Below are 27,231 nucleotides of genomic sequence, written 5' to 3'. Positions count from 1 at the left end.
TGATAAGTAGAAACCAATTCAATTGACATTCTAATGAACCATTATGCTACCAAGTACAAACTGATGTTTCCCTTTTTTTCTTAATAAATGCACAATTGATATACAGACAAAAGATTTGGTGAATTGATGGGCAGAAACCAATTAAAAGCAAAACTGATAACCGATACATACAAAACACATCCAATAAAAAGAATCAATAGACATACAAGGGGGAACACTGCAGCAGAAAGAGAATACCTTTCAGAACTGCAGACAGATTCCCCAACCTGAACAATGGAAAATATTGGTTTCCAACCATCACTTTGTTTCACTCTCTGGTATTATCAACCCATCCTTGAGACGGCACTCAAAGATAACACTAAATTCTCATCTCTTCAGTACCAGTTGAATGGCACTTCGTTGAGACTGAGACAAGCTCTGCAGTGCAGGACAATCATTGGACAAGTTAAGTAACAATCGTCTGTACAACAAGGTGGACTAAATGAAAAATATTACTGTAATAACCTTGCAAATGTGATCTAAGAACTGTCTGTCAGACTGAGAAAAGCTAACAAAGAAATCCACAAGGTAATTTGCCAGGTTTATCTGTCAGTTGCAACCATAATTATTAATAGATAAATATGCGAGTTAGTGAAACACGTTGAATAAATAAAACAGACTCCAGAGCACAGACCTGATTGAGAGGATCAGCAACACTTAAAAGGCCATCTACATACTGATCATCTTGGTCCTTGTGATTTTGAAGCAAGTTCAACAAAATAAAAATAAAAAAATTAAACTTTCAGCATAAAAGTATGATATAATTGCATAAAACAGAAATTTAGGTAAGTGACACAACTGTAACTCAACCGTACCTCATTAAATACTTTCACCATTGCTTCAAGTTGTTCATCCGTGGCTTTTCCCGAAGATGTAGACACTGAATAAAGAAATTCTTTATCATTTTCAATGCCATCTGCTTGAACTTCTTCCCAGTCACTATCCTGAGTACAGTTTATATTATATTAGGTAATTATCTTACTAATTAGTGTATAATTAGTATACACATCAATATTCATTAAATACCTCATCATCAGCGGCCAAAACTTGTTCTTGTATTTCAGTTAATGCATCTGCCAGTAAAGCCACTATCTACAAGATATTAAAAAAGAAAAAAACATACTAAGTTTATGTACAATATCAAAAAATTCATCTACTACCCATAGTCTCCTTTTACAGATAACCAGAAATTTTAATCATGATGGTAACACAGTAGTATTGTGATACGTATTTTATCAGAAGCTACTACAACAATAAGGTAAAGAAAGAATCAAAGCTCAAAATAAAATGAAAGCAAAGCTTCCCCAAGTCAGAGAACTGTTCTCTGGACTCCAATTTCCATTTCGAAATCTTCCATGCCATAACAACGACTACCCCTCCCCCATATAACAGAATTCACTCCCTGTTTCCCACTCCTCTTGCTAACTCAATTCCCACTCACAAAGCACTCACAACGAACTACAGCACTTATTCTGAATGGACTCTATCACCCTCTTGGGCCGGTGTGTAAACCTTCAGAGGTTTCTCACTATTGGGCCGATTTCTATCACATTGTTGCAATGCATCGAAGACATTTTGTCAAAACTGCTCTTTGGGTTTTGAAGGGGGGAAAAATCATTTTCAGATAAAACAAGCACTAGAAAATTAATATGAAACTGTTTGGGAGCTGTAATAGAAAACAATTTATGTGTCTTCATTTAATTGCTTAAACTTTAGGGATAGTTTATGAAAAGATGCTTCTACTCATACACTAAACAAAAGTTACACAAAAGTCAGCAATAATTTACAAGATAGAACCTCAAAAGTACTATCAAGAAATACAAAAACGCCAAGACACTGTCATTTGTTAGAGATATTTCTCTGGTATATTCTGTTTGCTAGTTTGCTTGCATTTCTGCTTGTCAATTGTCTGTTATAAATGACACCTATCAATAATGATCCTCCAGCCTATATGTAGATCTGTTTTGTAACAGAAAATCATCATTTTTTGTATTTTTCAGATATATGATCAATAAAACTTTGGTTCAGTATTCTCTTTACTCAATTCTTAAAACCATTCGACGACAACATAACATGTTCAATCAACTAACCACTACAGATGATCAGATATCTTCCACAAGGCACTATATACCATAAAAAAGAATTACCTTAGTAGGAAGTGGCAACATTACCCATTGATCTGGAGCTGATTTAGCTTTTGATCTTGTGGTTATTCCCTCGTGAGACTTCATGAGCCAAATAAGTTAAGGAATTCAGCAAGCACTCCCACCCTCCTGGGCGAAGAAAAAAAGAGAAATAAATAAATCAAATAACAGTAATACCTTAATCAGATGGCCCTGGACATATATTTTTGCCAATTCATTGTGCCTACTAGTTAGCAACAAAGCCAGGGCACTTGTAGTGACTTTTATTTGGTATGCCCCCATTATCTCGCCTACAATCATACATCAAGTGTTAGAAAATTTACTTGATATTTTTTATGCACAACTAAGCATTCCTTATTGATCATTCTCATGTTTGACAAAGACCTATAAGTAACATAAACATACTTTCACAAAAATGAATAGACTATTCACACATAGTTAGAACTGGGAATGGGGAGTTACGATCATGGAAGTCAAACTTGAGATACTATTCTACTTATAAATGCATCTAACATAGTATAAATAAAAAAGAAAAAAAAAATTATAACACACATCAAATACTTAATTAAGCTCAAATTCATAATCATAGATTCTTAGTTAAGCTTAAAATACTGCCCTAGTGTGCAATGTTATCAAATAGCGGCCATGGCGGCGCCATGACAGAATAGCGTGGTGGAAATTTGAAAAAACGCCACCAAATAGCAGTGGCATGGCGGGTTGTGTATGGCGGCACCATGGTGGTCATGGCAGAATTGCGGGAAAGACCGAATAGCGGATTTTTTTTTGTTTTTTGCGCGGTAGGTGTTGGGCTGACCCGATCCAACCCTACCCGATATTCTATTGCAAAAGCGCAACGGGGAGAACGCACAGCACAGAACACAGCAGCACGACCCTGCACCCAGCAGCGACCAGCAGTGACGACCCCACACCCAGTAACGACCAGCAGTGACGACCCTGCGAAGGCAACGCACACGACCCCGCACCCCACACCCGCACGAACGGCGAACGGCGACGTCAACGGCGAACGCAGCTTCAGTGGTGCATTTTTTTTGTTTTTTTCTTTTTTTTGCTGTTTGACACCCGTTTTTGATGTCTACAGCTTTTTTTATTGTTTTTCTATTTGACACCCTTTTTTATTTTTGACACCCATTTTTTTTTCTGTTCAATCCTCTTTTAAATGGCTGAACCATCATCTGATGCTGCTACTGCAAGTGCAACAAGGAAAAATAAGACAGACCCAGACTTCTATTATAAATACAATATTGTTTTGTTTGACTGACCAATTGATGTTCTGATGTGAATTGGTTGATAAACTTGAGTGCTCTAGATGTTTCGTGTGAAATTGTTTGAGGGGTTTTACTCCCCATGTTGTGAGAAGCATTTTGTATAAATTGTTGTATTAAGATTACGAAATGGTGATTCAAATTGTGAGTAAGTGACAAATTGAACCTGTGCTGAATTGTGAGATACATGTGTATTGAGATGTATGTATTGAGTTGTGAGCTATGAACTGTGCAATCACACAATTGTAAGACCCTTTAAGGGCGATGGATTTTTGCGCGACGAGTATTGAGATGGGATTCACTGTGGGAATCCGACGAGTTGAATCACTTTGAGGCGTGACGAGTTAAAATGATTTTGAAAACAATTGAGTAGTTGTGTGTATTGCATAGTTCATAGGTAAAATGTATATGATTCATGAGATGAGACAACATGTTAAATTGGGATTATACCATTGTGATTGAGACCGGGTGTATGTGATAAATTGAGTATGTATTGACTTATAATATATATGTGCATTGATATGTTGTGTGCACTGAGTTGTGAGCTATGAATCGTACAATCACATAACTATAAGATCCTTTAAAGGCAACGAGTTAATGCGCGACGAGTATTATGATGGGAACCACTGTGGGGACCCAACGAGTTTAATCATAAGCACGGCGAGATAAAATTATTTTGAGAACAATTGAGGAATCGTATGTTTTGTACAGTTCATAGATAGAGTCTGTGTGCTAAAATGTTTTTTGGGTTGGACCTAAATTAGGGGGGAAAGGCCCTGATGGACTCTTCAGAGTCTCGGCCTTGGGGGTAAATACACCCGATTTGAGTGCTCCTTTAAGCATGTGCCGATCCCACATGGTTGGAACATTCTCGCAAACGTGACCCTGACTGGTCCCTATGATTTTCCCTAGTGAAAGTAACCTGACATACTAGTGTGTGATTTGTCTTGTCATGTATTCTTAGACGCCCGACAAGATTTTTCACTGACATGGTACCACATTGCATATAGAATTGAGTCTTAGTGAATATGTTGCATAATGCTTGTGTATTGATCGATATTGATTGATTTAGTGATATTGCGTTTTGATCCTTGAGTACGTGAATGATGTGAAAATAAATGAGGCATGTTGTGTTGAGCTGTGGTGTTACGCGACAGGTGGTGGAATGACATGAAGTGTGTTTAAGTAAGTCATATTTCATTTATATGATACGTATATCTATGTTGTCTTGTTTCTCTCTATTAGTTAGGAATGTGATAACTCACTCCCCGCGTGCTATTTGTGTTTGGATCCTGTGATGATCTCGAACTTTGTGTTCGTGAGAACAGATGGTTAGGTAGATGACTATGGAGAACCTCATGCTAGAGGACGCTGAAACACAATGCTCTGATAGAATGTGATATTGAGATATAGGTTTCTATATTAATTGCATGAAGTCTTGGACAGTCTTGTTTTGAGCCGAGATGATTTTATTATTTATCTAAACAAGTTCTATTATGATGTTAGAAAGTGAATGTGAGTCTTTTATCCTTTGAAATAATTTTATTTAAATGTGTTTTAAAACTTTTAATTAATTCTGCATACCTATTTCTTTTATTATTAGTACATATATGTATGGAGTAGAGAGTGTCACACTTCCCTAGTTACATAAGCATCTAAAGATCATGTTGATAGAGGAAGAAGAATCCAATAATGGAGCTAATCGAGGAGATAAGGAGAACAAATAGATGCAAAAGGAAGCTTAAGCAGTTAACATTGCATCGCTTCGTTGGATTAAGTTCAACGAAATCCTTTATGTTATGGGGGCAGATTCCAACAAAGAAAGCATAGGTGTTAGTAGATTGTGGGGCTTCTCTCAGCTTCATATCCAGGAGGATGACACAACAGCTGTAGTTAAAGGTAGATCCCATTGGGTGAAAGTAGGAGTCATCTGCAGTTGCTATTCTCTTAGAGTGTGTTTGGATGGAGGAATTTTAAATTCTGAGAAATTTTAAATTCTAAGAATTTCAAATATTTCAATTAAAATTCTTTTATTTTCAAAATTTTGTGTTTGGATAAAAAAAGTTAAAATTATGAGGGTAAAAAAAAATGAATGAAAAAAAGAAAATATATGATTAGTGTGCTAGTTATACGTGTTTCTCTACGCTCAAACCCGATCGATGTTCCACAGTCTCATACGGTGTTTCTTGAAGAAGACTGTAAGAAGAGAATTTCAATTTCTCACCTTTTAGAAGGAAATTGAAATTCCAGATTTTTAATTGTTTAAAATTCTGTTTTAAAATTCTAAAATTTTAAATTCTTCACAAAAAAAACATCCAAACAATGAATTCTAAATTACAGAAATTCAAATTCTCTGATAAATTACTTTCCTCAGTTAAAATTCTCTATCCAAACATACTCTTATTGTTGGGACTTCGGGAATAGGTAGAAAAGTACTTAGATGATGGGGTCATATCATATGGTCTGCAGCTCCACAGTTGAGAACCCAGTGAGATGGAAATTTTTGAGACATTAAATCCAAAGGAAAGACAAAGCAAACCCTCATGACCAAGACACCTACTGAAGATTGAAGACTAAAGCTTTATTTATTGTGTCTTGTATTAGTTTTTGATTTAGAGACTTTGCTTGCTTCGTTTTATTTTGTTGCATGATTGTGTGGGTATGGGTGAGTGCACAACTTAAGATACCACTACTTCCTATGATGCATTAAGATAATTGCAAAGATAATTAATGCCAAAACAATTAACTTAGTTATTTATATTCGAGAGAATTACAAAGATAATGCCAAAACAATTTACAAGAGAAGAATTAAGATACCACTACTTCCTATAATGCATTGAAATTAGCTATAACAAGTATCTAGGCAACTTGGAAAAATAAACATTGAAGTTCTTATCACCTAAATATTCCTATTTCCAACACAAACACTTAAACACTATTTGGTATTTGGATATGATCCTTCACCGTTGAGTCAAAACTAATGACTGTTTAAACCATTCATGCATAAAGATAACTCCATAGCTATTACCAAAAAGAGAAATTACAGAAACATACTTCAGTTATATGGACAAACTATGCAGTAACAAGTTCAGAATTTGCAAAAAACAAAATCCAAAAAAAAATCGCAAACCAAGATACCTTAACAAATATAACAGTAGAAGGATGCTCACCTTGTTGCTTAGTCCATTCTGACATTACATAAGCAAAGGAATTACAATGTCCTTCCGCAGGAATTGAGATCAGCAAATCGATAAATTGTCCAACATTAGGAACACTCATGTGTACCTGAATTTTAAGCAATATTTCAGAAATTATTCCTACAGAGTACAGACACAAAGGGAAAGGAGCAGGTTTACTGCAAAACATATAATGTAATACAAAATAAGATGCCAGGGATAACTTGACATGAATCAGAAAATAAAAAAATTAAAAGGATAACTCAAAACACAGGCTCCTACTAACAAAGAATAACTATTGACAAGGGAAACACCAAATTCGGGAGAAACATGAAGGGAAAAAGTAGCATAATATAGATAACCACTTCTAGAAGCATTCATTAATAGAAAAAAAAAAAGTTATAAATGACCATTTCCAGTAGTACTGGCTTTCAACCTCTGATTAATAAAAATAGAAATTTGACCATTAACCATTACCAACAAAAACTGACAGAAGAATCATTCAAAATTAATCTGAAAAGTTGGTTATATTACCAGTCTGGCAAAAACAATTAGCAATGAGCTTAGCAAGATACAGTTTTGAGCAGATTGCATGCGTTTGACAAGAGCAGCAACCAAGTCTTGTATATGTACAGCCATCTGTGTTGGTAAATGCAAAATAAGTTGAAGAATGTAACTCCCAACAAAGAGAGACCCAGAGCTTTCCAATTTCGGGTCTAGTAGTCTGTTTCAAAATTTACAAGCAATCACACAACAAATCAGAAACAGAGAACAGATACACCCAGAGAGACACAAAAGTAGAAAACTGAAAAAAAAAACCATAACAAAATTGCCCTACTTGTAACTGTAATGGACACTGGACTGGAGAGTTCAGATGAACCAGAAGCAAAGTAATCAGCATTCAGAAATTTGTCTCTTTTTTTGTGGAGGATGCAATTAAACTACCTTTTATTAATTACAGTAAGGAATTATAGTGTCGTGTGCCAAATTTGATATAACCAAAGTTTGGGCCATATCTTTTACCTTGGTACAGGATGTGCTTACTAAGCATATCCAAGAGTTAGTGTCATGCATGCCTCTTGTGGATGATATAGTGAAAACTAGAGAGTTGACAGAGGAACTAGATGAGAAGTTAGAATATGATGGCATGCTTTATTTAAGCAGAAACGAAGCTATTAGAGAGAGGGTTGGAGTAGCGCCTATTGTAGAGAAGATGGTGGAAAATAGACTTAGGTGGTTTGGGCATGTAGAGAGAAGACCGGTAGACTCTGTAGTGAGGAGAGTAGACCAGATGGAGAGAAGACAAACAATTCGAGGCAGAGGAAGACCCAAAAAGACTATAAGAGAGGTTATAAAAAAGGATCTCGAAATTAATGGTTTGGATAGAAGTATGGTACTTGATAGAACATTATGGCGGAAGTTGATCCATGTAGCCGACCCCACCTAGTGGGATAAGGCGTTGTTGTTGTTGTTGTTGTTGCTTTATTTAAGCAGAAGATGGAGAATATGGAATGTAAGTATAGCAAGAGATAGCAATCCTATCTTAGAGGTGAATCTTGGAAGCCATACTTTACCACAAGTGACATGGTTTTAACAGTGTCCATCATAAAAAATGACAGAAATAAGAGATGATGTAAACCATAGAATTCAAGTTGGGTTACTGAAATGAAAGAGTGCCTTGAGTGTTATTTGTGACAAAAAGGAATCGCTCAAGCTTAAAGGAAAAGTTTACTGCATAACTAAAGGAAGTGTGATGTCATATAGAACTAAGTGTTGGGCGGAAAAAAACTAAGAAAATAAACTTTTATGTAGAAAAATAAGAATGGTTTGTTGGATGTGTTAACATACTAGGCAAAAATATAGAATTAGAAATATATGCATTAGATAGAAAGTCATGATAGAACCTGTAGTAGAAAAAAAGGTAGAATCTTGCCTTAGAATGCTTTAGGCATGAGTAGAGAAAACTTGTGGATGCTCTAGTAAGTACAGTAGATCAAATGGAGGGCACACCCTATGACTAGAGGTAGAGGGAGGCCAACAAAACTATAGGAGAAACCATTAAGAAAATTTAGAGGTCAATAATTTGTCTATAGATATGATAGTACACTATGATATCATTTGATCCATGCCAACCCCACCTAGGGCTAAAGCCTTAGTTTGTTTGTTGTTATTGTAGTTGACTCCTCAACTCATTTCCAGCCGCACAAAGGGTATACACAATCATTCTGACAGAACTGGACCAGAAAGAGAAGAAGAGAATGTGCATTATTATTATTATGGTGCCTCCAACACCTAAGACAACATACAGATGAGTTTCGAGGTCTCACCACCCTCCACTTCCTAATCCCTCATTCTAGCTTCCCTCTAATTGACTATTTATAGTTTCTTAACTAACTAACAGTTAGTTATCCTAACTAACTAACAGCTAACATACACCTTTCCCCATCTATCAATACCCACCCCCCCCCCCCCCTTCAAGATGGATCTTGTCCTCAAGGTCAAGTTGAGGAAAATGGCCTGCATTTCCTTCATCCTCTTCTTCCATAATCATCAATTTGAACTGTTTATTCTGACACACATGAGCAGGATTATCCTTTTCTTCACAGGTGAAACATTCTCCTTTCCTCATCTTCTCATTTACTTCCGCAGGTGACAAATTATGGAAGATTCTTCTACCTTGCCATCCACTGGATCCCGTTTTAACAGCATTAGTAGGATCAGCTACCTTACCATTTTCCTTTACAAATCACTGACCCAAATAACTGGGTTTCTGAAAATTATACCCCTTACTATTACTCACGGGTAACTTTCCTAAGACTCGATTCTTATCTTCCACTCTACGAGCCTTGACCATAGATTCCATCAAGTTTTTCGGTTCATGGAGCCTTACCTCAGTGCTAATCTCTTCTTTCAGCCCCTTGAGAAACACCTCTACCAGAAACGGTTCCTCCAACCCCTTCACCATTCCGACGTGCTTCTCGAATTGGCCTATGAATTCTTGCACTGTTTCTTCCTGTTCCAACGCCAGCAATGCCTGAAAAGGATTCCCTAGGTTAGATGCTTGAAACCTTTGGGAGATTGTGATCTTGAACCCTTCCCAAGAATGGTTTGGGTTCCAAGATTCCCCTCATTGGAACCACCCTAGAGCTTCTCCGTCCATAACAACCATCACTGCTTCAAGTTTATCCTCTTCTCTTACAGCTTACAACCAAAAATACCTTTCTATCTTCGTTAACCAGCCCATCGGATCTTCTCCCTCGAATATTGGCATTTCAAGAGTTCTCCACCGATTGCTTCCCTGCATAGCGTTCCCCTTATTCCCTCCTATCGAATCGTCCGCGTGAACATTTGATTCGGGAGGTTTTTTCTCCCATGCTGCCGCTAATCACCGTATCATCCCTTCTATTGAACTCAGTCGCGCCTCCACCACTTCGTGATTTCCTCTATCGCCTTCTCCATGGCTTCCATGTGTGTCTCCATTCTCGTGTTCGAATTTGTCACCATTAACTATTCCAACGCTCCTAGATCGGAGCTCTGATACCAATTGATAGAACTAGACCAGAAACAGAGGAAGAAAATGTGTATTATTATTATTATAGTGCCTCCAACACCTAAGACAGCATACAAATGAGTTTCGAGGTCTCACCACCCTCCACTTCATAATCCCCCATTTCTAACTTCCCTCTAGTTGACTATTTATAGTTTCTTAGCTAACTAACAGTTAGTTATCCTAGCCATCCTAACTAACTGACAGCTAACATACACCTTTTCCCATCTATCACATTCCAACAACTAATAGTAGGTAACTCTAAAATAAATTGAAAGTTTTATATAGATCTATGTATAGTTACATTTTTTTAGATATACATCTTTATAAACTTGGGTAACAAGTTGAATTTTACAGAAAATATAGAAACAGCAGTGTCTGTTAGAAGTCATCCATTTCCCATGCTGGTTTTCTCCTTTTCCATATTCTAGAGGAAAGCTCAATAATAAAAGCACAAACTTCAAGTTATAACAAAAGATTTTCATGAATTACTGTACATGTTTGACTTGAACTCGACAATTAATTAGGGATAGTATGTCCATTCTATTCCAAAGATTTTATTATTAAGGCATTGGAAATTGGTCTAAACTCTAAACTATTATGGAAAGCAAGCTTGAAGAAATAATGATAGTCAATTTACTTAGAAATGTAAAATAACTGCCAACTACCTTGAAGCAATATCAAGTAAGCTTCTCATAGTTGATCCAGAATCAGATCCCCATGCAAGAATTTGTTGTCTTCCCTCAGATATAAAAGCAGATAAACATTCTGTAGCATTCTGCTCGTGTCACATCATTGTATATATTTAATAATATAATCAGAAATAGTTTAAAATACAAATGAAATAAGATTGTGGTTTATCTAGCAAAAAAGAATCACCTGAATTTCACTGTGGTCATCACTTTGAAGGATTATGTTGATAACAGCATTAAAAGAGACATCATATATTGCTTTCACTACATCAGCAGGGGCATTCTGTATAAAGCTACAACAATCTGAGATGAGAAAACCATAAGATAAATAAATTGCTCAAAGGTCAAAGCTGACATGTTTCCAAGTATACTTGCCTTCAGTAACATTGTTACCAGATCTAATGATCCAGCTACCAAACCATCAGCCTGCTCTTGGGGCTATAAGAACATTTACAGAAGTGTATAAGCAACAAAATTATTCTAAAATCACTAACCACTGACACTGTAATAACTTAAAGTCATACTTTATTCAAAATTGGTCCAATAGATGGCAAAATTCTGGAAACCAATGGATGTACACATCCGGGAATGCTTTTGATAGCCTGGAAAAGATTAAATTCTATCAGATGACAAAAGAAATGATTTATAATTATTGAAATAATTTATTTCAAAGAAAATAACGGAGCTTGACAAATATAAATTCAGATAAAAAATAGAGAAAAGCACATATATAACCTACCAACATATACTTGTATTTGAGAGCATATATGAACATACACATACATCAGAGTTCTCAATCTGTCATATCACAACCAACACAAATCATACACTGCACTACAATTGATTTGCCACTGAAAATTGCAGCATTTCACAATTGTTGTGGCCATTGGGATGAAATGGAGGCATAGTTCCATATCTCCACACCCCCCCCCCCCCCCCAAAACCAATTTGAGTTTGACCGTTTGTTTTTTGTTATGTTTTCAATTACACCCTTTTTCATCACAACAACCATTAGGGTTCAAATGTTCAAAGCTTTATTCATACACCCAATACTCTCTCCTCTGTTTCAGCACACAACCATTACTCACTGCTCATTGAAGTTTATGGCCAAGCCAGGGCACACTCACTTCAATTGTTCTGTTTATCATTTGCTCATACGCTGCTCCTCTTTTAGTTTTCACTTGAGTCCTCTTAGTAGCAGAAAGCTCTATGCCTTCCTCTAGTACTGCTCTGTTCACCATTTTTTTGTGTTCTAGTCCCTCATTCTGTTCCTATGTTGTCAATTGCGAGCGTCGCGGCCGCTATCGCGGCAGAGCGGAGCAGCGCGGCCCCCATCCGCGACGGGGATGGAGGTAGCGGCGCGGTTCAACGTCGCGGTTGGCACGGCCGCTATCGCGGCGGAGCGGCGCGGGATCTGGACCGGATTTTCGCGCCACTACACTGAAGCTGTGGAAATTCCGAAAACCCTAGCGCGTTACTGCTCTCCACACCTGTGAGGCTGCGACGACGCTGCGACACCGGCGAGCGCCGCCACCTTCACCACGCCTAGGAGCACGCTGCGAGACTGCGACACTGTTCGTACCTTTCTTTCCCAAGTGAGTCTGCGACACTGTTTCCTTGCTTGAGCTGATTTAGGGACTGGGGAAGTGAAGATGGCAATGGTAGGCGTGAGGGCAGGGGATTGGACAAGACAGAGAGAGACTCGTTGAGAGGCAATATGGAGGTTTTGGTATTATGATCCTTTTCAGATTCTAAGCCGAGTGGGGGAGGTGGCTTACAAGTTAGATCTGCCCCTGGAAGCTAAAATTCATCCGGTGTTCCATGTTTCATTGCTTGAAACCTCAGCATTCACCTCAGACTTTGCCACCAATGTTGACCGAGGAGCTTGAATTAGCTGTACAGCCAGAAGATATACTGCAGTGGAGGACTTATGTTGGAGGCAATATGGAGGTTTTGGTGAAATGGGCTCATTTGCCATCTTGTGATAACTCTTGGGAGCGAGCTTCCAAGGTTTTTCCTTCCCTTGAGGACAAGGTAGTTCTTTTAGGGGGGGGGGGTATTGATAGGATTGCTAGTTGAGCAAGGCTTCCTATTAGGAAGGTGTATGAGAGAAGGAACCGAGCATAGTTCCTAGGTTGTTAGTTCTGTTAATCGCAGAGCTGTGCCAGCTATAAATCCTCACGGATTAGTTAGAATGAGTAGTATAAATAAGGGAAGCTTAGTCTTCAGTAGGCATCTTTGTAACTGCTACTCTATTCATTTCTTCAATTTCAATAATACATTCTTGGGAGAAACTATTTCGATTTTCTCTCCTTCATATATTCTTGAGTTTTCTTCAGATTTCAACCCCCAGTTCTAACAACTCCCTTCCTTGTTCTTGGTCTTCCTCTCCCCTTTATCTCTTATTTTTCTGTAACCTCCATCAACCAACCATTTGAAGCATTTTCCCACTTTGCTCCTATTAAATTTTGTGTCTTCCCATTTTGAGTTCCTTTTTCCGTGTATTCACCGACTTCCCCGAACCTCTCAATTTTCAACATTTTTTTTATTTTGGATTATTGGGCTTCAATTGAAATCCAGTTTAACTTCTTTTTTTATTTTTTTATTTAAAGCATAACATATATAATAAACCAAATAAGAATAAGAATAAAAATATGATAAATAATTTAAATGATAACATATAATATAGGGTTTACTATCTTTTTAGTCACTAAACTTAAGATTTATGTTTTTAGTCCCTAAACTTTTTTTGACTGGTTTTTTGTCCCATAATTTTTTTCTGTCCTTAAGGGACTAAAAGTAAAGACAAAAAAAAAGTCAAGGAATGTTGACCAGTCAAAAAAAAGTTCATGGGCTAAAAACAGAAATCGCAAAAAAACTAGAGACTAAGATAGTAAAATCACTAAATCCTATAATATAGAAGTAAAAAAAATTAAAAAAATATAATAGCAGACATCCATTTTCTGCTATCCCGTTTTAGGAGTTTTGGATGGACTACTTAAAACAACAATAATTTTCACATAAAATTTAGCTTTTTATTGGTTGGATTGAACATTTCATGTTTAACACTACTACCTCCCATTGTCCAATTCAAGGTAGGATCTACATGTTTACATCAGTCATAACAAATGTAAGATGCTAAGAAAAAACAAGTAACTCCTTAGATAATATTATTTATTATTTGAAAAAAAAAAATCATTACCTCAAGAACTTCCAGTGCATCAATACTGATAAAAGGATCCGAAACATGTGATGCCCACAAATTAAGTATTACAGGAGAAATCATGTGTTCAACTAATGTTGATGATTCATGACCTATAATAAGCAATAACAAGGGAATAAATACAGGAGACAAGGATTTTAGTGAAAACTTGTTTGGAAACCCTATACACAATGATTTATAAATTATAAGTTTAATTACTTATTTGATCCCTATAATTACAAAAACTTCCAGTTTTAGTCCCTACACATACCATTTTTAATCCCTTTTAGTCCATACACATCATTTTAGTCCCAATTAGTTCCTAAGGCGAGGACTAAAAGGGAATAAAAATGGTATGTGTAGGGACTAAAAGAGAAATTTTTGTAACTATAGGGACCAATAAGTAATTAAACTTAAATAATAATGCATGTTCTGTACAAGAGAATCTCACTTTTGTGAATAAACAAGATTACAGCAAAATTACCCATTATATATGCAGAAAATCAAGCTAAAAGCAGGAAATATAATCAATATAATTACGCTGAATCAAATCAAATCAAATATAATAGGATATTATGCCTAATCTCAACAGTCTCCCCTCAAGCTGGTGGATATAAGTCATATGCAGCCAGCTTGTTACATAAGTATGATATCATCAGTCTGCGATGAGACTTGGTGAAGATGTACGGTAGTCAGTCATTAGAACCAACAAACAATACAGTGAACTCCCTAAAAACAATCTTCTCATTAATAAAATAGCAATCAATTTCATTATACTTCATTTGCTCATGAAAAATTGGGTTAGAAGTAACATGCAAGGCTACACGATTATCACAAAAGAATTCATAAGGCAAACTTTACAAAACTATTACTCCCAGCCTGATACTCTAACCCCATAATCTCAATCTATACAACTTCAATATGTGTGGAAGATGAGAACATAAACACGCACATGTATAAATATAACTTCAATATCTCAATATCTGAGCAATATATAAACTAACCTGCTTTTACTGCAGCAAGCAATGTATCAAGTACCATGTGCAAGGTTTCATCTGATGCCTAGAAATCGTATTAAGGTAACGATTAGATGCAACAATAGTAGAAGATATATGACAAGGATTTATATCGGGTAGTACATGATTAAGAAGATTTGTGAGGGATGAAAATAAACCCAACAATTGCGATTGTACAATTTCCTTTTTTGCTTCAGGAAGGAGGTTAGTAAGTGCTCTGCAGGCACCTACTTTTACAGGCGGGGGCCTGTTAAACTCAAAGTTAGAAGAGAGTATATTACGCAAAGAATACAAACTGACACAAGTGTGCTTACACATCCATTGTAATTGCCTTCATTGCTAAATAGAGAAACTGCTCTAGTAAACTATTGCTTATCTGTAAAATATGAAAATCAGTTAGAAGTCATGAGAGAGAGGCAATCTTAAAAGTTAGGGCAGGATCATTTACCAAAGAAGAGAATTTAGCAATTGAAGTAAAGATGCGAGCATATAAAAAGGGATATTCAAGAGGATCTGTCAGAAAAATGAAAACAAAATTAAAAAATATTTATCACAGCTTCATTCATTGAAGAAGAATGGGAGCTTAAAAAGCAGCAAGGGGAGAGTTGAAAGGTGACCTAATAGAGAGTCTTCAGTGAAAATCTGCTCAACCAGGTGCTTCAAGCTACTTGTATCAAATCCGGTTTCCTGTATCAATAGCAAAATATATCATAGTTAATCCTATGCAAAATAAAACCACAAGTTATTGAAGATGGAAATGAAAAGGTTTAAGCATTTATGCCTAATTCTGCTTATCAGAATTCACAACTGAAGTAAGAATCCCAAACCTGTGTCTCAAACAGTTGTTCTGAAAGAGATGATAAGGCAAAAATAGTAGCTTCTCTTATCTGCCAAAAATTAACATGTTCAAAACTTAGAAATGAAACGGCAGCAAAGGAAAATAAAAATCTCACAAAATAATCAATGCATAAGTAAAATTTGTCGTTAATGTCAAATATTTTCTAGAATCAATGGCATGCATACCATGTCAAAGATTAGCAGAGCATGATTGATGCTTTCAATGAAATATACAGGAAGAATAAATCTAAAAGAGGAACAAGGAACAGAAAAAAAATTTAGCCATAATAACCATGATTACATAGCAAGGGGTTTGGGAAGGAAGGATAAAATGTGGAGGCAGAAGGATAAAATGTATACAGTTGTTGATCAGTACTTGTAGCACTAATGTTTAAGTATGTTCCATAAGTGGTTAATAGTGTCATGAGGTTATTGAAACATCCAATGGTGGTTAACTTTGTCTCACAGGTGATTAAGAGGAAATGAATGTGTGTGTATAATTATCAATCTGCAATTGTGGCACTTATGGTTAAATATGCCTCACAAGTGGTTAATAGTGTCATGAGGTTATTGAAATGTCTAATGGTAGTTAACTTTACCACACAAGCTGATAAAACAAATGAATGAGATTGTATACAATTATTAATATGTACATGCAGCACTAATGGTTAAATATTTCTCATAAGTAGTTAGTAGTGTCTGAGGTTATTCAAATGTCTAATTGAAATTGTCTTAAAAGCGATAAGCTGTCCAGGTGGATGTTGGGTAGACAATTCCCAGTGGGACATTGATAATTTTTCCTAGTTGAAGCATCTTGAGATTTGAGTGCAGGTTGTGGGGCACTACTTTCTCAGTAACATACCTAACAGAGAAGAGTAACCACCGAAAAAGAGGTTTGAGAATCAGCAATATTATAAAAATAGCCCGTGTCAGCAGGTCAATCAAAATCTATATTGTCTACCAAACATATCAGATAATTTCTAGATCCAAGGATAATATATATTCTGTACTTACCCTCCACCAGCTTGCATTACCAGCTGCTTTTCTGATTTGAGACTCCGTGAACCATTGTTTTGCACCATCTATTATGGCCAAAATTCCTTCACCATCAAAAGAATTCACAACCTCTTCCAGTAAAAGCACACCTACAAGAAGCATTTTCTGATAAAGCTTATGAAACTATATAAAACAGATACTTAAATTCATTTGAACACAGAATCACAGAAATGAAAATTCGAAATCACCCAAAAGTAGGGGTGGCAATTGGATGGTTAGTAAACCAACCAAAATATCAAATGAAGATTGTTAGTGGATACTAAATGCACTGATTATCAAATGAATAACAAATGAAGATTGTTAGTGGATACTAAATGCACTGATGGATTATAAATTATCCATCCATAATGATCCAATCCAAAATCCGTCCAGTACATCCATTTGAAAACATTATTGAATGATATATGATAAGCTGTTTGGTGTTCTTGAATGACAAAACTCATCAAAATTAGAAGTGTTATTATAAGGATAAGGATTAACATCATTATCAAAACAATCACCAAAATAATTAAGATGAAGGAAACTGAACCTATCAGTCAATTTGAAATAAATTACCAGTGTCAGAAACTTAAACTGGCAAATAAAATCTTGAGGGGGTACTGACCAGAGAAGCGGCAGCTATAAGTGGCATCTTCTTCATCAGCAATGAACTGGTTAGCATCCACAGACCATGTAAGAACCTAAAAATAGAATGGACAATTCCTGAGTAATAAAAATAGTAAAGGGTTCAGTTGCTGAAAAATTAAAAAGAAAAAGAGAGAGAGAACATCAAGTCACTGCTATATATTACCATATTTTCACTGTTATAAAATACAGCCAAATACATCTACACCAAGTTCTAATCAAGGAAACAACCCCTCTGCCCATTGGGTTATGGCTGCATCTGATATTTCCAAGAGTTCACAGTGATGGGAACCTCACCACTGGGCAATCCTCTTTTCATATTCTGGAATTAAGGTACTTGAGCAAGCTAATGCCAAACAATATTGACTTTTTATAGATTCCAGTAATTTTGGATGAAACAAAGCAAATTATTGACAAAACTTAAAAACATAATTAGCATTTGTCACACTCATGCAAAGCCCAAAACCTCAAGCATTTTCTGACATTGCAAATTTTTTAAAAATTTCAGAAAATGAAATTCAGTATTTATAATGTACAAAATAGATTTTAATCATTGTCACAAATATCTTGAACTTTTGACCTTCATGCAGTCATACTACTTCAATAGGATAAAAAATCATTCATGAGCCTCCATCTAATAGCTTAAGCTAAACGAGATTGATTAGTGAATCACTCCATGACGGTGGTAAAATGAGTTCAAGTGAGTCAACAGTAATCAAATTTGCAAGGAAAAATCCAAAATCCATTGGTGCAACACCATGCAGAATGGAATCCATTAGAAGACTCCAGTACACCATTTGCTTCCATTCTATCTCACATAAACATGCACAAATGCACATATGCACATGTGCTGTAAAGTGTTATATGAAGAGGTAAAAGGATTGGCATTCAACTTATGAAATAGGGAAATATAAAAAAATAATTCATGGATACAGAGAAAGATCAATCTGCACTCAACCCAAGTAAGCTACAGCTTTTTTTTTTCAAATGACAAGCACAAATTTTTAAATAGCAGAAAAATTATAAAGTGAATCTGCAGAAAGCCAATCAGATGCTACTGAGCAAAATGAGGACAAATATGAACTTAGAGCAACAAGAAGAGTCAAGAATGTTATACCTGCTGTTGTGTCATTTGAAGAAAAGCAATAGTATAGTACACCAATTCTCTGATATTAGCCACAACCACCTATAGAAGTGCAAACCACAGATAAAAGTAATGATACAATAGAACACTATCAGCAGAAAAATAAAATTTCAAGAATGTTCTGAACCAAACCTTTCCCAGTCTTGGACTACCCACAATGGTCAACATGAATTCAAACAGCTGTAAATAACAACTTAGGTGAAAAAGATAATTCAAAAGTTATTATAAGAAATGAAGGAAACACAAACAAAAATGCAAACCTGATTTACACAAGTTTAGACAGATCTCAGCCAGTTTATTATTTAAAAGAGTATAATTATAATTTTTTATCTTTTCCATAAAATAATTCAGCAAAACTATAAAACACTAATAAAAAGGATAGGTCAAACAAAGAGGTTCCTTTTCGTCAGTAAATTGATGAAGCCACAATATTAAATTACAAAAAAAGCTTATTATCATTGCAGTGACTACAGTATCCCCTGTGGATTCTGGTTTAACTAATTTGAAAACCATGACTATCTTCTTGCCAAATAACAAGGTAAAGGAGACCATTCTAGCAACCAATTCAGTTTGACACTTCATAGTGACCTTTCTCTCTGGAATACTGACAAGTATGCACAGTTCCAATGAAACAATCAAGTTAACAGAAGTTACAGTGACTGACTTTGTTTAGGATTCACTGAAACATATATATTTTAGGATCCTAATTTTTCATTAACAATCTAAGATTGTCTCCTCTTTGTATACTCTAATTTTATCTCTGCCCAAACTATGGATGAATATTCTCAACCCCTGCCTAATTGCATCATACTGTGACAATACACAGCTGCAAATTCAAATATCCGATTCTTTAAAAACTTATTGGAATACACAAGCGAGTGGAGGAAAATGGAAGTCTTGTATTAAAGAAAACCTTCACACAATTTTTCTTCACAAAATAAAATGAAGCTATACATGTATTACCGAAATTCATTTTGATTGACTAATGGATATCTTACTACCTTCTATTAGATGATATTGTTAAGTTTCTCCATTTAGTCATTGATAAGAAGCATAGAAACAGATAGATAATACAAATCAACTTTATGAAGAATTCACAAGGGTAGGGGCTTCAATGAATAGAGAGATGAAGATAGAAAACCATATTCAGTAACATATCACCCAGCTGACAAATATTTGCATGGGCAGGCGGCAGGCCATCAACTAAATAACATAAAAGAGATTGAAAAGCCATTGAGAAGGAGATTGAAGAAACCACTCGCAACGGAAAAAGTCAGTCAGTTAACTCTGACATGAAAATATCTCTAACAGAAGAATGTCATTTTTTGCAATATAAAATAATTAACAGTATAAACATAACAAACTGCTGCTATCATCACCTGGATAACAAATGAATCAAGGTTTTTCTCTGAACCATCAGAATCATATCTTCCCTCATGTGAATCTTCTGTTCCTTCAATAGATGCTTTCTCATAAACACTCAAAGAAGAGACAAATGTACTCCACAAAGGTCCCAATATAACTACAGTGAAAATCATATAGTAAACAAAATAAATTAAAGAACTAAAAACAAATTGCATAGCAACTCAACTAAGGGAATAAACATACCCTCAAATTCACTTTTAAATAGAGTTGAAAAATTCTGAATAAACTGATTCAAGCACTTCAAAACCTTAACAACGAAAAACACAACATCCAGTTACTACATAGGAAATATATACATTTGTTTGTGTTTAAACACTAAACACATAAACATGTATAGATAGGGGGAGAGACTAATAAAAAGAAACAGACTAACCTCCATTTTAATACTCCAATCATTTGGATTTTCAGATTGAACTGGAATTTGAAGAATAGAAGAAAATTGGTCCATCCATGGTTTAAGCATAGGAACTATCAGAGAACTTGTTTCAGCCTAAACAGAATATCTTGATGTGTTAATAGTTAAAAAGAAAAATACCCAACAAACAATCCACACTAACAGTTCACAGCAGTCACTTAGTGGCAAAATACCTTATAGACACCACTCACTGTCCCCAGCATAGAAGTGCAAGAATAGATTATTGAAAGGGCCTTCGTTTGAATGTATGGATCATATATCTGAATGGCAATAAGAAAGTAAGAAAGATGTATTGGTAACAGAAGATACTCAATTAACCATATAAATAGGAAAATGGTAATTTTCCTTTATTTTCTTCGTTTTCTCTTTTAAGAAGAATTCAAAGATCTGGAAAAGTATTTAAATAAATTATCAAAAAATTTACATTATTACAAATATTTCAACTTTACTTCCAAAAATCAGAACTAATGAAATGGCAAAACTTTTGACAAATGACAACTGACAAAACTAGCATGCAAAATGCAGGTAGACAGAAAGGACTGCTATCAATAGAGAGTCCTTAAAAAGGGAAAAAAAATATAAATAAAGAATGTATTAATTAAAAAAAAGGAGAGGTACAAATGCAAGAGCATAAGAAATTCTCAAAAACTGTACCAAGAAATAAGAATGAAAAAAGAAAAAAAAAAACTAAGAACAATAAATGTAACACAGCACACCAAAAGAAAAACATAAAACAGGATAATTAGAAAGTTAACAGAAAAATACACAAAAAATAACCTGGGGACAGGACACAATTGTCAGCAAACTCGGGAATAGAGCAGGTATTAATGTTGGAACCATTTTATCATCCAAGTCAGCAGAGAGAAGAACCAAGCATCTCATAGCTCCGTGCACTAGAATAAAATTATTAAAAGATAAACAAATTAAAAAGATGATTAACATTCTGAAATTCCATCAAACATTGTAGCCCCAAAACAGTGCAATTACCGATCATAAATTTATTTCTGGAAAACCTAATAGAGAAAGAGAATGAATCAACAAGTCACCAGCAGGAAAGAAAAACATGAAGCAAACAATTGGCAACTCGGGGATATAAAACTGATCTTACCATGTAATGTTTAGTCTCTACTCTCTACTACCCAAGGCTTTTCCACAATCATTCATACATAGAAAATCCCAAAAATCACCAACTCAACCAGAAATGCTTACCTCCATTCATGTTGGTTTGATTGTTAATCAAATTCAGGAGAAATGGTAACAAATCCGGCCATAACTCTGGCCAGTCATGCATTGCAATGGATGCCACAGCCATACCAATAGCTGTGCAAATTTTCTTATGAGGGTCATCCAATGCCAATAGAAGCATTCTGCGGATGCTTTCCTGATGATGGAACGAACTTCAGTTAGCATCAGAAAAGTGCTTTTTTGTAGACAATTCAATTAAATGGCCTTATACAGAAAAGAGAAATTATAGATTGACATGGAACAAGAACAAACTTATCAGTAATGTATTCACATATGACATATCATTTAGTGCTCCAGAAATTCAGGTTCATAAAATTAAATATTATTTGCAGTGCCATATATGAGATCCATGAGGACAACTTTGAACCATTGAAATTAAGATAAAGGCATTGAAACCCTGATATTGCCCTCCATCCTTATCCAGTGAAAAGAGATGTCCAGCAGACCTAAAGCTCAATGGGGGAAAGATATCGCTGCTTGTGAACATAAACTTTCACAACAGGTGCTTTTACAATAGCTTTTTTAGAGCTTATTTTTAATAAGCTACTCATTCTAACTTATGAGGAGGGGATAAACAGAAACTGATTTTTGTTGCTTTTCATATTTAAAAAAATTACCAGGAGTTATAAGGTTGGTTGGGGGGTAAAAGGAGAAAGGAGGGAGGGAAAGGTCACGGTTTCAGTTCCCCCCGCTAACAAAAAACTAACAATTAACAACTAACATTTGCCGATAAAAAAATAATTATATATATATATATAAAAATTACCTAGTTATCTTAAATTTTTTGACACTTTTAATTAAAAAGATATTTTCTATAAATAAACGCAAATGAACAGGCCAATATTCATCCAGTAAAAAACTAAGACAGAAGCAGTCTGGATCTCATCGGTTTCCCTATATTTAAATCTTAATAAATCTAGCTCAGAAAATTGTTTCCTGCAATAGCTTCTAGACATCCACATATCAATAATACTCACAATAGAAATGAAAGCATATTTACCTTTTCATTACTAGAAACAACAGGAGGTTCAAAAGAGTCCTCACCCTCTTGCCAATGCTTTTTAACAAACTGCTTAAGAAGGACTGCAGCTAAGTACAGGAAGGTTAAGTTATCCAAGTTCAAAAGCTCATGGAAGAAGGAAAATGAATAACTTATTGGCACAAACATTAGAGTTGTAACTCTAGTATAGTTCTTCACATGTTGATGAAAAAAAGTGTTGAATAAGCTGAGAGAGAGAGAGAGAGAAGGAAGAGAAAACTTGTTGAACAGAAAGGCTGATTTTATTGATTATCAAAGTTAATTACAGAAGGTTACAAAAGAGGTATATATAGACCTATGTTTTGTTATTGTAACAGATTGTAACTAACTAACAGAACCTAACCAACTCTAACTGATTCTAACCAACTCTAAGATAGGTGCTGTTAGCAAAAGCTAACAGTCCTTACAATTAGTTTACAGAACTGTTTTCACAGTTGACTGACAGCATACTCTAATAAAAAGGAACAAACAAGAAAGCATAAAACTTTTGTTTTTTTCCTAAAAGAATAATGGGGCATTTAGTTCAAGAAAATGTTTTCTGTTTTTACTTTTACTTACTAAAATGTCATATTGTTTTGACTTTTACTTACTAAAATGAAGATAATAAAAATTGTTTTCTCCTAAAAGAATAAGGGGGCATTTAGTTTGAGAAAATGTTTTTTGTTTTTACTTTTACTTACAAAATGTCATATTGTTTTCACTTTGTATCTTGTTTTCAAAAAGATTATATAGGAACCATTTAAGACAACAAAAAGATAGTAAAGAATGGAAGAAACATAGCACAAGTGTCTTGTGTCAAGTTACTCTAAAGATTAGATAACTCGATAACAAGGAAAATGTTAACTCTAGCATTATTGCATACAACAACAGCAAATGGTTCCTCCCTTAGTTGTCAAATCAGTTGTCTTCTTCATTTCCTGCAAGTTCTTTTTTAGCAATCCCTTTCACCAATGATGAAAACTAACAAAATGATTGTTACTATGAACACTGAAAAACTCAATATTTCTTTCTTTAAGAAAAATAATGAAAAGATGGAAGGAAATATTTTGGTTCCGAATAAAAAATAACAGTAAGTATGTGATCATTATGAAATAGGATATCTGACGCAGTCCCACCACGAGCTCCATGTTTGCAGCAACTTTTGATAATGCACTGCCAAAACCTTAAGGACAATTTAACATGCAAAATTAGGATAGAAACACAGTTGAACCAGATTGAGAATATTCGTTAAATAAAAATGGCATTGAATGAGCATTACGAGTTATGCTCCTTCATCTCCATGGTCAAGTTATAGAGAATATACACATTACAATAGAAGATAAAGCAAAACAGCAATCAATGCTTCACTAAAGAAAATCAAACATATAATTCCCATTTAAGTATGACAAATACAATTCTCATTCAACAAAGATTAATTTTCAAACCCGCACAAGATTGATACATAACACCATTGTCATATGTTCACATTCAACAAGTTGCCACCCTAGTGAATATCATCATTTCCTTGTTAAATGTTTATTCAGATACTTCCACCTCCTAAATACCAAAAACCACCCTTCCTATCATCTTTTCAGTAACACATTAAAGACAAAAAAACAACAGCATTGTCAAACAAACTCAATTTCCAAAACTCATAACCATTTCCCTCAAGTCCTCAACTGCAAAACACTCACTAGTCACTCCGACACCAGACCACACAAACAGCAATCAGAGCACGCCTAACAAACCAAATAAGCGTCAATTCGATTCACCTAATTCTGAATAAGCAATCGCTTATGTTTTTAAACCAACGTTTCTGAATAAACAATCCATCCCAAACACGAACTAAGGTTTTCACATCACGGAGAGAAATCCGCATTCAATTAGGTTCTCGCCAAAGAGAACTGAAGTGAAAAATGAGACCTGGTTGGCGAGAGGCTTGATCGAGGGAAGCTTCCGCGAAACAGCGAACCTCGGGGTTGGGGTCGAGTGTGGCGGACAAGCAATTGAGCAGCCATTGCTGATCTTGATCCACGGCGTTTGCCATGCGCGAAATGGGAAAACCCTAGAGCTCGATGATGGAACAGCGACGTTTGTTGCTTTCGCTGCTTGCCACTTCGCCGCGCTGCTTTTTCCCGCTCTGCGGAAGAAGGAAAATATATACAATTGATTTTTACCTATAATAATATGTTATAAATGTTACTCGTTATTTACGACTCATTTTTATATTTAATAGTTGCATGAAATTAGTATTTTTTTTTTTTTAATTTATGGTTTTTTTTCAGAATTGTACATATTTTCATATTTAGTTTAATTTTACTTACTATATACTCCTAATTTTGTGAATGAATGTGAATAAGTTAAGTTTCATACTAAAAGAAGAAGGAGGTTCAAACAGCTGGTGTCTCGCTAAACGAGTCATATGCACTTACCGAATGACATCCGTTAAGCGAGACACTTAGCTCGCTTAGCGTGATGAGAAACCCTAGAAGAGGATTAGTCAGAGATGTGTTTGTCCAGTGCTTGCAAGCTCGTCAGCGAGTCATTTGTCTCTTCTCGCGTTCAGCGCGCCCAGCTCATTAAGCTAAAATTCACTAACTCACACTTAGCGAGCCTTCAGAATCTGAAACGTCAAGGAGCCTTTAAAACACTAAGTTGGCGTAGAATAAAGAGATGATTCGAAAAACAGAGCTAGAGAAGAAGTGAGAGCGACAAAACAACAGCCACCAAGAGAGTCTAGGTTAGAGGGGTGAGATTAAGGTTTTAGAGGTTGAAGGAGACATCCTCATCCATTTTCTTCCCTAAAAATTTGTACTTTGTGCTGAAAAGTTTATTGCTTGTAGTGAAAGACTAAATCTCTTATTGGGGAGTTCTACTGAACCTTTGATATAATACTCTTTCACTATCTATTTAATGATGTTCTTATGTGTTCATTACTTCTATCTATGCTTATTTTTTACATCTTTGTGGCTTGATCACCCATTTGTATGTATAGTTAGGATTTTTAGTATTGGGAAGTGCTTTAAAGCCTTAGAACTTTGATAGAGCAAGCTAGAAAATTATATGTCTAGGAATGGAGTGCAGTGATTTAGTCTTTATTATGTTGTAATCTTAATGCAACTCATTTAAACTAAGTTTGTTGAGGGATCAAGGACGAAGTTTAAATAGAGTTAGACTCATTCACTCGAGGGATCTTGGTTTGGGTAATTTCTCAGCATAAGAACACTAAAACAACGTTAAATAGAGAAAAACCTTTAGCAACATCAAAGTAAGTTCAGTAGAATCACCCAACACTTTTTACTTGACTGTTTTTACTTTTCAACTTCTAGACATTTTAGTTTGTAGTTAATTAGATTTTCATATAAAACCCCCCATTTAATATTTACTTACTTTAAACAAATGTTTGTTCATTGAACATATATTCTCTGAATGAAACAAGTTCCTTGTGATTCGATACTCGGTTCTTACCGTTTTATATTACTTGTACGACTCAGTACACTTCTTGATTAACATCACGGAAAAGCGAACAAGTTTTTGGCGTCGTTGTCGGGGAACTTCTTTCCATTTAGAAAGTATAGTTCAGTTTGAAGACATTTATCCTTTATTCTTTGATTGATTTCTTTGTGAATAGTTAGTTAGAATTTATTTATTTTCTCTTGATTTGGTTGACCGTTTTTTTGTTTAGTGCTCCTTGTATGCGAGGTAACTCTTCAGCAGGGAATTTAGTTCCACTAGATTTGGAAATAGAAGCCACTTGTAGGAGAAATAACATGGAGAAAAGGAGAAGAATTTTGCAAGAACGGACAACACAACCAAGTTTGGAGGAAGCTCAATCATCTGAATCATCTTCAGTCTTTCCAAAGTTAAGAGAATCTAAAGTAGGTGCATCTAAAGCCCCAATCATGGCTGAAGATCAACCACAAAGGGTTACTCTTGAAGATTATTCTAGCTCGACCGTGCCGCAATTTTTTACAAGCATTGCGCAGCCGAAAGTGCTAGCCCACAATATCACATATCCTCATTCCTTGATTCAGTTGATTCAAGGAAATTTGTTTTATGGATTGCCAAACGAAGACCTTTACGCACACTTGGCTACTTATATTGAAATTTGCAACACACTGAAAATTGTTGGTGTGCTAGAAGATGTAGTAAGGCTTAGCTTGTTTTCATTTTCCTTGGTTGGAGAAGCCAAGAGGTGGCTGCACTCTTTTAAGGGAAATGGTTTGAAGACTTGGGAGGAGGTTGTAGAGAAGTTTTTGAAGAAGTATTTTCTTGAGTCCAAGACAGTTGAAGGCAAGGCATCTATCTCTTCATTCCATCAATTCCCAGATGAATCCCTGAGTGAAGCGCTTGAGAGATTCCGTAGCT

General features: G+C 35.4%; 1 protein-coding gene across 3 annotated transcripts; it reads right to left on the bottom strand.

The window, feature by feature from the left end:
• On the bottom strand, positions 1 to 25,034 carry LOC114388315 (importin-9-like). 3 transcript variants are annotated; one of them, XM_028348736.1, is made up of 33 exons: positions 24,787 to 25,031; positions 23,985 to 24,046; positions 22,846 to 22,938; positions 21,810 to 21,981; positions 21,378 to 21,493; positions 20,774 to 20,860; positions 20,559 to 20,675; positions 20,369 to 20,432; positions 20,140 to 20,282; positions 18,893 to 18,940; positions 18,734 to 18,802; positions 17,597 to 17,672; positions 16,951 to 17,081; positions 15,927 to 15,986; positions 15,717 to 15,786; positions 15,548 to 15,612; positions 15,414 to 15,475; positions 15,223 to 15,346; positions 15,088 to 15,145; positions 14,084 to 14,196; positions 11,406 to 11,483; positions 11,257 to 11,319; positions 11,069 to 11,164; positions 10,858 to 10,967; positions 7,177 to 7,366; positions 6,637 to 6,751; positions 2,361 to 2,473; positions 2,187 to 2,264; positions 1,066 to 1,131; positions 855 to 983; positions 674 to 730; positions 505 to 585; positions 1 to 417 (listed from the first exon to the last, which is right to left on the bottom strand). In XM_028348736.1, the coding sequence occupies exons 1-33, from the start codon at positions 24,908 to 24,910 to the stop codon at positions 367 to 369; spliced, it is 3,081 nt and encodes a 1,026-aa protein (XP_028204537.1). In that variant the 5' UTR covers positions 24,911 to 25,031; the 3' UTR covers positions 1 to 366. The 3 variants fall into 3 exon arrangements, 1 of the variants encoding a protein (XP_028204537.1); XR_003661481.1 differs by lacking the exons at positions 1 to 417; positions 505 to 585; positions 674 to 730 and having other exon boundaries at positions 912 to 983; positions 2,187 to 2,312; positions 2,411 to 2,473; positions 24,787 to 25,034; XR_003661483.1 differs by lacking the exons at positions 1 to 417; positions 505 to 585; positions 674 to 730; positions 2,361 to 2,473 and having other exon boundaries at positions 912 to 983; positions 2,187 to 2,312; positions 24,787 to 25,034.
• Between the last annotated feature and the right edge of the window lie 2,197 nt (positions 25,035 to 27,231).

The sequence above is a fragment of the Glycine soja genome, chromosome 2 (assembly GCF_004193775.1).
Source record: "Glycine soja cultivar W05 chromosome 2, ASM419377v2, whole genome shotgun sequence".
Classification (NCBI taxonomy): Eukaryota; Viridiplantae; Streptophyta; class Magnoliopsida; order Fabales; family Fabaceae; genus Glycine; species Glycine soja.
This window is presented reverse-complemented; position numbering and strand designations above follow the sequence as displayed.